The sequence below is a fragment of the Typha angustifolia genome, chromosome 3, assembly GCF_048772165.1.
Source record: "Typha angustifolia cultivar Huaian chromosome 3, ASM4877216v1, whole genome shotgun sequence".
In the NCBI taxonomy this organism is placed as follows: domain Eukaryota; kingdom Viridiplantae; phylum Streptophyta; class Magnoliopsida; order Poales; family Typhaceae; genus Typha; species Typha angustifolia.
The window spans coordinates 8,573,747-8,587,384 of NC_133241.1; the positions used below are offsets into that span (position 1 = coordinate 8,573,747).

The following is a 13,638-nucleotide window of genomic DNA, read 5'->3' on the forward strand; positions in this document are numbered from 1 at the left end:
TATTTTCCTTTTTCTTAAATTTTATCACATAGCTCACAGTGCAGCGTACTACTATTGTGCTCTTCCTCGTGATGCGCGTTCCTCTCTGCCGCTTTTCCATCAAACCCTAACCCTAGTTAAACCTCCACCCTCCTCCCTCTCCGATCCAAACCCTAGTTTGGGGGTTCTTCCGTCTCTCTCTGAGTTCTCGGTCCGGTTCTCTTCTCCGATCCCTCTCGGGCTCTCGGTCGCGTCACTGGTGGACTCTTTTGCTGGTAATGGCTCTCTTCCCTCCCGCTCTTACTCTCCAGTACAGATTCTACGTCTCTTTTACTACTTCCCGTTGGTAAATTTTTGGTCTTCACCATCTGTCTTCTCTTTCTTAAAGCTTTCATTTTGGTGCACATTTGGTTGATCTAAGGTTAGATTGATCTTTTGTTTTAAAGTTTTAAGCAACTGAGGGTGAAAAAATCGCTTGTAATGCTTGCAAATCTTCTTCTTCTTCTTCTTCTTTTCGGTTTCGTTGTGTTTCTGTATGAATTTAAAGATTTTGTCTTTATGCTGAGTATAGACTAAGGGTAAAATAAGGAAACCGAAGCTACTGCTATGTAGACTCTTAGTTCTGCTTTCATGTTCTGGTTCAAGTAAGATTTGCATCGGAATCTCAAGGTTTCGTCAGCCATTTATGTGCTTCTTAGGTATCTAGGACATTGCCATGTCTCCCATTGTTGATGTGCTGCTATCTCATCTTTCAGGAATATGATGAATTTTTTATGCGGAAACGTGTTATGCATTCCTTTCAAGTACAGTATCCATTAAGCCTGGATAAGTTTATGTTAAGGGTGTCTCCAATGTTGCATTGTCCGCATCAGGTGGCTCGTTGAAGATGGGCTAATAATTGTATTTGTACTCTAGCTGTAAGATTTTGTCTATTTGGGTGGCTGATTGAGCCACTGCCAGAAATGGCATCATCCAGCTGTACTTCTGAGATTGTTGAATCAAATGAAGAACTGAATTTGGTTCACTTTAGTGTTTCCAATCCACTGCGTGTCAAGGTGAAAGCTGTGGAACGAGATAGTGCGTTACATGAGTATCTGGTGGAAGATGATGATCTTGGTCAGCTTCTTAAGGCGATTGACCTAAGGGCGTCGTCCAAGGTTCTTGCCCCTTCTCATCAGACAGGAGTAGACTTGCTGCGGAAGAATGCCTGTAAGAAGCCACTACAAGTTGGTATATCTCAAACATTGGGAGCCAGGATAACTGAATCTGTGACCTTGAAACAGGCACTAAGAAGATTATGCATTTCCCAGGCATCGGAGATGGCTGCAATGAAGAGACTGTCCAAGCCGATTGGATTGTCTGGTGTTTCTGAGGCTGGAAAAATAAAAAGGCTTTATGACTCTGTGGTGGTCCAACCCAGTGGATCTGATAATTTGCAAGATGAGGGAAAAAGAAAATTGGTAGAAAATTGTATTGTGCCTGAAAAAAGTGTAGCAACTTCATCAAAAGGAGCCGCCGAATTCAAGCAAGTGCATAAATTGGGGTCAACTAACAAAAATGCAGCTAATTCTCTGCATTCTGTAACCTCCATCTCGAGGGTTCCGAAGATGAGAATCCAAGATGTGCTCAGCAGTAAATCTACAGAAATAAGCAAGAATTCTAGTGCTGTGGGAGAAGCAGAAATGGTAGGAAAAGCTGTTTCAAAATCTTGTACTGCTAGCTCCCAAACATGTGCTGCTTCAAGCAAACCAATGGCACGGTCACACCCGACCAAGCCTCTACAGCAGAACAAGACCTGTATTAAGAAGAAAGTGAAACCAGAACCAGTTCCAGTACCTAGTTCCAGTAGATGTGGGGAACTCAAAAAATCAGATTCCCTTTCCAATGAAACAAAATCGGGTTGTCAAAAAATACCTCCCCCTCCTGGTTCCAGTGGTACAAATACATTTAGCTCTGTAGGTGCAGAGACAACTACCGGTGGTGTTAGCAAGTCTGCTTTATGTTCAAACAGCCCTAGTTATGGTGGAGCTGTTGGTGCACAATTGAATGAATGCACGAGATCAAGGGAAAAAGGCGAGTGCTCCCAAAGTTCTAAAAGCAGCATTGGTGATTATAGCAGCAGCACAAGTTTCAGCGATGAGAGTAACAGTGGTTTTAGTGGTAATGGCAGCAAGCCTCACATGTCAAAAGATGTAAAATGGGTAGCTATCCGCCACGTAGTGATGCAACAAGGAAGCTTAGGATTGAAGAACTTTAAGCTTCTCAAAAGGCTTGGTTCCGGAGATATCGGCTCTGTGTACCTAGCGGAGCTGATTGGTTCAGATTGCTTATTTGCATTGAAGGTGATGGATATCGACTTCCTCGTTAGCAGGAAAAAGATGTTGAGAGCACAAACCGAGAGGGAAATATTGCAAATGCTAGATCATCCATTCCTTCCGACCCTATATGCTCATTTTACGACAGATAATCTCTCATGTTTAGTTATGGAGTACTGTCCAGGTGGTGATCTGCATGTCCTTCGACAGAAACAATCTGGCAGATGTTTCTCTGAGCCAGCTGCCAGGTAGATACCTTGAACTATTTGTTGCATTTTAACAAGATGCATTTATCTATGGGGTAAGCTTTTCCTAAGTATCTGAATCCATTCTGGAGGTAACCCATATTGCCATTGTTTTTCATTCTTTTGATTGTGTTCTTCTAGATTAACTGTTTTGTGCATGGTTTATAAAGAGCCATGTGCCAATCAATGAACTGTCAAAGTTATGCGTGGTTTTCAGGTTTCTAGAGAATCTGTCAAAGTTAATCAAACATATTGAATATTCCTCACTATCTGGAAAGTAGATGTGCTACTTAGCATGGATATAATCTGGAATTAACAGACCCATTAGGATTATTAATCTTAACTTTTATTCATATGGTTTTTCTAATGATATATAACATCTGAATGAAATATTTATTGACTGGGTTTTTGTGAATAATTTGTAATTGCTTCCTGTTCAGTTCTTACGTAACAACATTTGCTTGTGAAATCCAGACAAAATCTGTTCTCTAGTCAACTTTTCCTTGATTGGTTTCAATTTGTCTCTAGTCAGCGCATTTATCCAGACAAGTGTCCCCCAAACTGATTGACTATCCTATGGAAAATAATAGCAGTCCGTTGTTGCTCATCTCTTTTGAAGATTATTGGTAAACAATGTCTGCAACATACCTTGGAAGTTCTTATTCCTTCATGCTGGCATCCACAGTTTTTAATTTTTGTTTACTGGATTTGCAGTGTACAATATTTAAAATAGTCACTATTAATATATACATCTTCCATTGCAATGCTCATTATGTTGTAATCTCAAAGCCACACATAACCTTGTGCAATCACTTTTCAGGTTCTATGTTGCAGAAGTCCTCCTAGCTTTGGAGTATCTACATATGTTAGGTGTGATCTACCGTGATCTCAAACCAGAAAATATACTTGTACGCGAAGATGGCCACATCATGCTCTCTGATTTTGACTTATCTTTGAGGTGCTCAGTACACCCAATGCTTCTCAGTTCCTCATCTGTAGGAATAGAAGAACATGAGAATAGGCTATCAGGACCCTGTGCCGAAAATAGCTGCATTGATCCTCTATGCCTTCAACCATCTTGGGTTCAGGTTTCTTGTTTCACACCTCGTTCGGTGTCTTCCATTGCACCCAAGACGAGGAAGCCTAAATCTGACATAGGAAACCAGGTAAACCCACTTCCGCAACTTGTCGTTGAGCCCACTGATGCACGCTCAAACTCATTCGTTGGCACCCATGAGTACCTCGCCCCAGAGATTATAAGAGGAGATGGGCATGGAAGTTCTGTCGACTGGTGGACCTATGGGATCTTCCTTTATGAACTACTCTTTGGCAGGACACCTTTCAAGGGACCTGGGAATGAGGAAACATTGGCCAATGTGGTTTCTCAGAGCTTGAATTTTCCTGAGAACCCAGATGTTAGCTGTCATGCTAGAGATTTAATCAGAGGATTGCTAGTGAAGGAGCCAGAGAATAGGCTGGGATCTATCAGAGGGGCCGCTGAGATCAAGCAGCATCAATTTTTTGATGGGCTAAACTGGGCCTTGATACGTTGTGCTGCACCACCTGAGACACCAAGAAGATTTGATCCTGGGACTCCAATAGCAGTGCGCAAGAAAAGAGAAGGTAAATGTCTCGATTTCAGGACTAGTGAAGAGGACGTGGAGTTCGAGATTTTCTAGCAAATTTTCTGCTTGGAGAGGAGTATGTCGTAGCTGTTGCCAGCCCATTTCTCATGCTTCTCGTTGTTGTAACTGATAGCTGTTGATGTAAATATAGATCCTTATATTACGTAAGTTTTCTTTCCTTGTTAATAACATGATAATGCCCTTCTGATGCAAGAGATGTCTAAGCAATGTTAGCACCCGAGAGTGTGATCCACCTTTTAGACTTCCGGGCTCTAAATAAACTGCAGTTTGCAGGGAATAAGTTTTGTCTTGAATTTAAAGATTGAGAAAGTCTTTCAGTGGCATGACAAACTTCCTAGTGGATTTTTTCATAATTAACAACCATCTCAAAATATTTAACCTGTCTGACAACTAACAATGCGTATACACAATTTCAACAATGAGCGTATCTATAACTTAACCTTTGATCAGCTATTTCACATAAAATATGTATAACGAACCTTTAAACAAATACCTCGTGCCATTTTCTCGTTAAGTTAGCGATAACCAATAAAAGTTCGTCATGGTCATATTATATAAGTCTTCTTCAACACTTTCCTGCCTCGTTTCCTGGGTTTGGTGTCGACCATGACATTCCAGGCATTGATAATCTCTACATCCTCTTCGTTCCATAGACTTCTAGCAGCATCCGGTTTGTCGAGCAGCAGCTTTGCAACAAGAAATCCAGCAATCGACCATGTTTGGTACAAGCGAGCTTGTTTACCAATGAAACGTGCTTGCTTGGTGTCGTAATATTCAGGCCACTTATCTTCTGCTATACGTCTCTCGGCAACCTTGATGGCCCTTGCAGCAATCTCTGGCCTGTTCATCTTGATGCATGCAACTGTGAGCTGCAACACATTAAAACTTATCTTAGAAAACTTGAGCGGTTACACATGAATAATAAGCAAAATGTACATGCCAGTGTTCTCCTACACTCTTTCCTTAGTACAACTCGGTCATACCTAGGAATGTGAGCATGCACACATAAGTATGTCCAATCTGGTGTCATAATCTAGATCTTAACCTCTTCCCTTAAATTTCTCATCCTGGTTCTATAGCAAAACTAACTAGCTACTCAAAACCTTTCAAAATGTGTGGTGACCTCTTGCAAGGGTTTGTTTGTCAGAAAATGGAAACTAACAAGCCAGTCATTGCTGTAGTATACCAAGATAATATTTGATCACTAAATCAATGCTAATAGAAAACCAATCATCAGAATTTAAAGAATATTGGGAAAAATGAAGAAACCAGTAACCTGCCAGAGCAATGTTGGCCAAGAGCCTCCATTGTGGTATGACCAAGGCCTGCACCAAGGGTACACATATCAGTATGCAAAAGAAGAAAAGAAACAGGTACAAATTAATGAACAAGAGAAACATGAACACTGTACGTGTTTTTTGGATCACTGCCAGTGATGATTCGCCACTCCTGACCCTCAAGAGCAGGATGACATATTTTTAGTGGCATATCTGCAACTAAATCAGACCATTTACCCTCAAAAAGATCCAAAATGGCATGTGATTGATGTGTTGTGGCTAAACTGCTAATCACAGACCAAAGATTTCCCAGAGAAAAGAAACGGAAATCCATGTGAGCAGGTTGCAAATTTCCAATGAAGTAGCCACCCTTATCAGGCATCCACTCCACTAGCCATGGAGGAATCTGATCAGGATAAATGTTAAACTTGTTAACAGCATCGTAAGAGTACTCCTCTGTTTTGTATCGATATATCTCATTAAGTTTTCTCATGTCAATCCAATAATATTCCCTAATATGAAAAGATAATGCAATCAGCCTGTTATTTAGTGCTCGAATAAGGTCTGCCGATCCATCCTCTGGTGCAAGCATCTCACGTGCACATAGAAGTGCTGAATAAAAGAGTGCCTGCAACAAAGTGCAAAAGCTAATCAGTTTATCAAACTCATCATTATAAGAAAAGAAGCAATCCTTTAATTTGTGTCTGTGCATCAATGGTTCCTCAAAACATATCCTTGAGTTGAAAAGAAACCTATATCTTTTAATTCATCAAGATCCAGCAACTATTCCTAAATGAGATAAACAAAGTATTTACCAACTTACATCTGTCTTCATTAAAATGCTACTCCAAAAGGAAAAACAAAAAAAAAAGGTAAGAAGATTCTCATCTGACATAGTCATTTTACCTGAATTTCAAGTGGATGGCCATGAATTCCCATTCGGCGATCTATCATGCAAGAGCCATCTGTTACCAGTAATGTAGGGAACATGTCAAAGCCATCAGCTAAACAAAGCTTCAGAATCATCTTTATTCCAGTCTGGACATCAATTCTCTCCTGAACTGACAGATCTCCAGAGCATTTTCCATATGCTCTGAGAAGTATAATCCACCATAACCCTGCAACACAAGGTGATCAGTAAAACCTCAGTGCTATAGGAACAATCAGCACATGATAATAAGAAATTTAAGAAGCAACAACAGCTATGTACAGCAAACTTACCTGAATCAACTGGTGCTACACGGCCTATTGCAGCTTCTCCAAAATCAGGATCTAACACCTCCTCAGTTGCAGAGTCATCACCATCCAGTGGAACCGTTCGAACTTTGAAGCTGGCTGGCATCAACCCTTGACCTGGGCTATGACAATCCATTGTTTTCTCCCAGCTCTGCAAAATAAATTTCAAGGCTTAAGCCCATGTTCAAAAATCTATTTACATATCTACTACTTTGCAGCAATATTTTAAAAGGTTCATTCTTATTTTCCCAGTATCATATTACATTTTAGGGAGCAAGGCTACAAAGAAGTTTTTTTTTTCTTCGAGAGAGAACATTTGATCATGACATAAAGTACCTAGAATAGGAAAAGAGATCGATAGTAATCTGGATTTAAATGATGCCACAAATGGCCCATGATATCCAAGGATGTGTATATTAGCCAAAAATATTCATGACATTACACCAAAGGTACATGCATATTACCTGAAGTTGAAGAGTGTGAAGAATGAAGTTCCGCACTATATCATATTCTCCCTTCAAAAGAAAAGCGATTCCAGAAGGTATAAAGTCACGAATAAAGACCTGATCATAATTCAATAAGTTGCCATCAGATTGATCATTTGCAGCAATTGTTCCAACAGGACTACCACAATAGTAGACAACCGACTCGCGTAGAAGGCGCCATGCCTCATCTTCCACAGAATTTCCTCTTCGTTTTTTTGGTGCATGTTTTGGCGCTCCAGCATGAACAGATTTTTCATCATTAGAAGTAGCTCCCTTATCCAAGCCAATAACGGTTTGTGCATTCACATCACCTAGTATTTGGCTTGCCTTATTCACCACCTCTCTTCCCCATTTGCCATTTCCATCCTCGGTAGCGATCTCACCAAAACCTTCAACTCGCTGGCACTGACACTTCACAGAATCAGCTGCTCTATAGGAACAGACAATCCCACAAACTCTAGGGCAATTTTGCACCATTCTTTTAGTGCGTGCTCTCAGATGAACAGGATATCCTTTCTTCTTGTTCCTCCCATGAATTCTGGATGTCAAAGTAAAGGGTGAAGTGCTCAAGAGTAAACCCGAAGAAGAATGGCCTCGTACAGGCCCAACCATGACATGAGGAGCCACGTGAGATATTCCCATTGTTGTAGAAGTCAAATGGATCTACTCCAATTGCCAAGTAAATCTGACAGAGCAACTGCTAGTGTAACTATATATATAGACCTGAGGGGGATAAGAACATAGAAGACAAAGTTAGGCAATAAAAAGAAACTAGTGTGATCAACATTTGCTTCTCATAAAATCACAAAGAGACCCCACAATTACATATATACTCTTTTATGACTTCTACTCTTTTTATGTATTAAATACTTTCTCTAATATCACAAGGTTCATAATAAAACTTTCATTTTTCTAAAAGCTCAAGCTGCTTCTCTTATCTCATAGAACGAACTATAAACTTAAGCCTACAAAATTGATCCTGTATCATGCAATTAATTGACATAAAGTGGCGATGCTTTGTAATACGCGGAGCTTCACTATATGATATCTCAGATCATTCAAGTGCAAAATACGTCTATAAATAACCTAACTCGACAAATCAAAGTAATAGGAAATGTTATCTTATCCACTACGGGAGAGCAAACGGTGCCACAAGCCGCTCGATCACAAGTGACATCGCCAACCAGACTCTTCAACATATTCCCGAATCGAAACAACAAGTTTGTATGAGCTCATATGCAACCGAGATCCATAAAAAACACGAGGTGCAAACATAAAAGAGTAGATTAATGGCATCTACTTCTAGGAATACATTGAAAACCTAATTCACGAAATATCCATCAAGTCGCAAGGAAATCTCACCTGGCCTATGAGGCATGGCAAATAATTCAAGAATCCGAGGGGCGAAAAGGGATAGCCCTATCCCTAATATACAGACGTCGTTCTCGAGCGCGGAAGGAGAACTGCTCATAATCTCTAGCGCTCGAAATAAGATCCGAGGAAAAGTGCAATAGCTTCTCTCTCTCTCATTTAAAATGGAAGATCCCCTACAATAAGGTTATAAAAAAATATCCTACGACTGTGCACACGACGTTATCTCATTGGTGAGTATAATTGGGCTCGATTGGGCCGAGCATAAATTGGGCCGATTATGGTATCTTTGTGCGTTGAAGTGGACCTGATCAACCTTGACCGCAGCCAACGAAATAGCTGAAGGACTCTCCCTTCTCGCGATCTTTTGTCAACTGGTGATCGGAAAGAGGGTCGAGAAGAAGAGAGCCCATATGGCCACATCATCTCCACCATCCGATCCGGATCGGACGGTGATCTGCATCGGCGACATCCATGGGTACTTCTCGAAGCTTCAATCCCTGTGGGCCAACCTGGAAGCCTTTGTAGGCAACGTCGCCTTCGAGACGGCCCTCGTCATCTTCCTCGGCGATTACTGCGATCGCGGCGGCGAGACTAAGGATGTCCTCGACTTCCTCATCTCCCTCCCCTCCCGCTACCCGCGGCAGCGCCACGTGTACCTCTGTGGCAACCATGACTTCGCCTTCGCCGCGTTCGTCGGCGCACTACCGCCGACTCCCGATGGCTCGGCGTTGTCCGCCACGTGGGCGGAGTATGAGCAAAACGAGGAGAGAGAGGGGTGGTTTAAGGGGAAGGGATACGAGGAGATGCACGTGCAGGGGAGGCGGTGGGGGGGTTCGATGGGAGGTCGGTGGAATCCCAAGAAGGGGATGGCCTTTAAGGGCTCGATTTACGATGCCGGACCGACCTTCGAGTCCTATGGCGTCCCCCACGGATCGGCCGGTGAGAATTCTTTTTTTTTTCTCCTTAAAATCAATGATTGGTTGTTCTGTTCGAATTTTAGGTTCAAGTTCTTGTACTTTTTTCAGAAAAATTCTATTCTTCGCGAGCTTCAATTTCTAGCAGAAAGGAAGTTTTTTTATGTTTAAAATGTTCAATAGTTGTTTTCAAACAGTAAATTACTTTGTATGCTGATTTAATGGTTGGTTGGTTATCCTATGATTTTATCGCAGACCTAGTTGAAGCAGTTCCTGCTCATCATAAGACGTTCCTACAAAACTTGGTTTGGGTTCATGAGGAGGTACCATTTGGATAGAAAATTGCTTTGCGATACGCTTGTGTGGTTTTCGGAAAGTTCGGTTTCTTTGTTGAATGTAGAAAAAGAAAATTTAACTTTTTTTCCTTGGATGAACGAACATTGCAGAAAGATATTTTGATTGATACGGATGAAGGAAGAATTTGCTGTGAACTGATTGCTGTTCATGCCGGTTTAGAGAAATCAAAAGGGGTAGCTGAGCAGCTAAAAGCTTTGAAAGACAGGGATACGAGATTGCCGAAGGTTGAAGAACTCAGTGGGAGGATTAATGTCTGGGAGATACCAAAGGTGATGCAAGCTTTTATTTTCCTTTACGTCTCTGTTAGACATATAGAATGCATGTTTACCTGGTGAATCTTATACCTATATAAGTAATATTAGGGATGGATAAATAATAGTAATAATAGTAGGAAGGTGGGATGACAGCATATGGGAAAGTTATGTGTCATTCGTTTTACTAACCATTCGGCAGATCAACTATACAGTTGTTATCTTAGTTGATCTACTCATTGTTTTTACCTGACATATTGAAAGTTGAATAGATGCACACTTTAGCTTTATGTGAGGAGCTTAGATGTGTGAGTGAAATGACATCATTATCCTATGTTATTCTTCTGTATTATGTATTAGCCTAGATATATTTGAAGTGGGAATGAGATAGTATATTGATGACCAGCTCGTTAAAGATTCATTGTTTCATGGTTGCTATGTACGTTTCTTGCTTTAGCAGAGTTGGAGTTCAAACTTCAGATTATCTTGTTGAGTTGTATTTTATGCTAAAATTTAACAGACCCTAAGTATGTTCTATCTGCTTAATTTTCTCGTCTTGTTCCTTTACCCTTATCCTGGGGTGATTTTTTTCTTTTTTCTTGTTATGGACTGTGCTTTCGTTGGTATATGCACTCGCCTACTACTGGGCTACATGGTACCTTGATGGTCTGCAAATACATGTTTGACATCCTTCTAGGGATTATGTTTGGCAATCATGCATTTTCAGCTTTAGATGATTTCTGAAGCCAAATGGCAACTTTGGCCTAGAAGTAAGAACTAGTATTTATGAATGCTTGATCAAAGTATAGGATATTGTATATGGACTACTGATGGGACCTATATGTCGTGTAAGGTTCTCATGTTATGAGTCTTATATAGCCCTATTAAGCCATTTACTTGGGCAGTATTTCTTTTCTCAGACAGTTGTTTTGATTGCTTTAATCTCATAAGAAGCCGGAACATAGCTAACGATGGGTCTCTTGCAGTCTTTTAATCTACAACCAAATTGAAGAACCAAGTATATGGTAATAGATTATTGGTATTCTGGATAACTCGTCCAATTTTAGTTTTATATCCTATGTAAGATCTGCTGATGATTCCTTTTTCTTCTTAATCCCATATCAAAGCCTATGAATGCTAGCCCTGAAGAAGTTTTCAAATTTAAGATGTATTTATAATGATGTGTTAGTACCAGTGATGATAAGTCTAAATAGATTTGGGTAATTGGATATGCATATTGCAAGACAAATCTTTTGGCTGGTCTTGGATCACTAGCTGTAGGACAAGGCTGGAGTGTGACTCAGGTTTTGTAATGGTTATCCAGATGGACCTGGTTGAACTTGTTTGGCACCCAGCATTACCATTGACATGCTTTTTTTCATGGAAGATGAGTATATTTATTGGCCTCTTCTCTTACTTCACTAGTGTTTCATTGCAGGAGCTGAGTGAGAAGCCAACAATTGTGTTAAGTGGCCATCACGGAAAACTCCACATAGAAGGCCTTAGGTTCATTATTGATGAATGTGGTGGATTGGAACACTTACCAATGGCTGCTATTGTTTTCCCTTGCAAGAGAATTGTCCGCTCTACCATCTAGATATAGCAGCCAAGGGTTGATGTAATACTGCGCAAAAAGAGTAATACCAAATACACTTGAGTGCTGCATTGTGAATCTTTTTAACAGGCCAGATTTATGGACCCAACTTTTATCTGCTGCGTGACCAGTGCGTTAAAGTATGTCTTGTAATAAGCTATAAGCTTTGCGGTGTCAAATCTTGAGTTTGAGTTAATCACATATTCATCTCTATGGAGTGAAACATATAACAGTGTAAAGTATTGGATTTTCTAGTTTGCCACAAAACTGTAGTATCTGAAAAATTACTTGATAAAAGTGGAATTTTCTGAATGCATGGTCTATCTTGTTACGGCATGTTTTATTGAGGGTAGAGGTGATCATCAGTTTGGCATTTTCGGGTTGAGCCTTTGTTTGTTCATGAGCCCATCTATGAATCAATCGGGCTGGCAAAAATATTTTAGTTCATTACTGTCCCCTATTGTATTGCAAATTTGTAGTATGTGCAATGCATATATAAATATGTAATAGATAAGTAGGTGGTAAGAGATGGGAAATAGATGAGAAAATTGAATTCTATGCGTATAATAATTTAAATAATTTTTTTAATCTAGAAATCATTTAATATTTATTTTCTAATTTAGAATATATTATAATAAAAAAAATTTAACAAAGCAAACATGGCCTAAAGTGTTTAACATGCATGTGATAAACAACACGGTAACAAATATGAACAGTGTGCATGAAAATAAATCGGTGGTGATCTCTACTTAATTAGACTTTATTACTGATAAAAGGATATCGTCCATTTAGCTTATGAGTTCTGTGACAATGTCCTTAATATCCGAGCAGGCTTCAGAGCTTATAAAATAAGAATTTGACGGTTCTGAGTGAGAAGCAGTCACATTCATAGCTTGTCATCGAAAAAGAAGAAGGAGAAGAAAAAGAAAAAAGAAAAAAGAAAAAAGGGTTTGCGTCGCGGGCCACCAAAATATCGCGCAGATTCTGTTTTGCTCGGCGACAATGTTGTAACAGTTATACGTTACTGACAACTTATTAGTTTCTGTGAACTTTATAGCTGTCTCTATATCCCTATAAATCTCTCAAGTGTGCAGCAACTGCACATCAGGATTCATCTCCTTTCGCTCGCTATGTGGGTTTATAAATAGGCAAATTTATAAGGGACTTTTTTTTTTTTTTCATATATACCTTTTCAATTATATATATATATATATATTCTTCTATAGTTAATATTTGTGCATATACCCGTGATAACATTTGATTTTTGTATCGATATCTATGAAAATTAATTAACAGTTAACTATTTTATCTATTTAGTAGTAGGACAAAAGTATCCTTATTCATTTTTACATTCATCAATTTCAACCGATACCATCTTTATTATTATATATATTATATGTTTTAGATTTTATTAGAAGATAATTAGAATTCGTGTACATATGAATATTGGAGGAGTATACAATCAAATAAGAAGCTTTCTGATAAGTATACACGAGCAACTAAAGTGGTCGGTGATAAGGTAGCTTGGACTACATGGCTCAATGACGTTTGGCTTAGAGTAAATGACTCAAGGACGTTATTAGTGTGAGGTTTGGATTGAATAGTTTGATATTGTGGTTAGATTTAATAAGACCTATTATTAGGAGAGCTGTTTAGTCTATTATTTAAAATAGTTTTAGGGCCTTGATGTCTTTGTATCAGGAAATATGGGTATTTTATATAGCTTATGTTTAGCTGTTAGAATCTATGATAATAAAAGAAAAATATACGGTACATTTTTTTTTAATAAAGTAAGTACGTATCTATTAATCACGGATGAAATTACGAGTAATATGATATTAATAATATCCCAGGAATCCTTACCGTCCACGGGTAGTTTTGTTTTAAGTTGAAGATCAAGCTTTTCAAGCGCCTAAAATAAATTGAGGGAGTGATAAGTTGCCGGTTGCCACGCAGGACTTGCTT

General features: G+C 39.4%; 3 protein-coding genes across 4 annotated transcripts; 2 read left to right on the forward strand and 1 right to left on the reverse strand.

Moving 5' to 3' along the window:
• The first annotated feature begins 34 nt into the window (after positions 1-34).
• Positions 35-4,377, forward strand: LOC140780092 (serine/threonine-protein kinase KIPK2-like). The gene is made up of 3 exons (XM_073125424.1): positions 35-254; positions 735-2,542; positions 3,360-4,377. The coding sequence occupies exons 2-3, from the start codon at positions 942-944 to the stop codon at positions 4,216-4,218; spliced, it is 2,460 nt and encodes an 819-aa protein (XP_072981525.1). The 5' UTR covers positions 35-254; positions 735-941; the 3' UTR covers positions 4,219-4,377.
• Positions 4,378-4,610: 233 nt separating this feature from the next.
• Positions 4,611-8,703, reverse strand: LOC140780093 (neutral/alkaline invertase 3, chloroplastic-like). Its single transcript, XM_073125426.1, has 7 exons — positions 8,546-8,703; positions 7,163-7,906; positions 6,684-6,849; positions 6,369-6,580; positions 5,597-6,090; positions 5,462-5,510; positions 4,611-5,054 (listed from the first exon to the last, which is right to left on the reverse strand). Exons 2-7 carry the CDS (start codon positions 7,823-7,825, stop codon positions 4,731-4,733), a joined length of 1,908 nt encoding a protein of 635 aa, XP_072981527.1. The 5' UTR covers positions 7,826-7,906; positions 8,546-8,703; the 3' UTR covers positions 4,611-4,730.
• A 171-nt stretch (positions 8,704-8,874) lies between these two features.
• Positions 8,875-11,793, forward strand: LOC140780094 (tyrosine-protein phosphatase RLPH2-like). 2 transcript variants are annotated; one of them, XM_073125428.1, is made up of 4 exons: positions 8,875-9,496; positions 9,727-9,794; positions 9,918-10,097; positions 11,505-11,740. In XM_073125428.1, exons 1-4 carry the CDS (start codon positions 8,968-8,970, stop codon positions 11,526-11,528), a joined length of 801 nt encoding a protein of 266 aa, XP_072981529.1. In that variant the 5' UTR covers positions 8,875-8,967; the 3' UTR covers positions 11,529-11,740. The 2 variants fall into 2 exon arrangements, with proteins under 2 accessions (XP_072981529.1, XP_072981528.1); XM_073125427.1 differs by having other exon boundaries at positions 8,882-9,496; positions 11,518-11,793.
• The last annotated feature ends 1,845 nt before the right edge of the window (positions 11,794-13,638 follow it).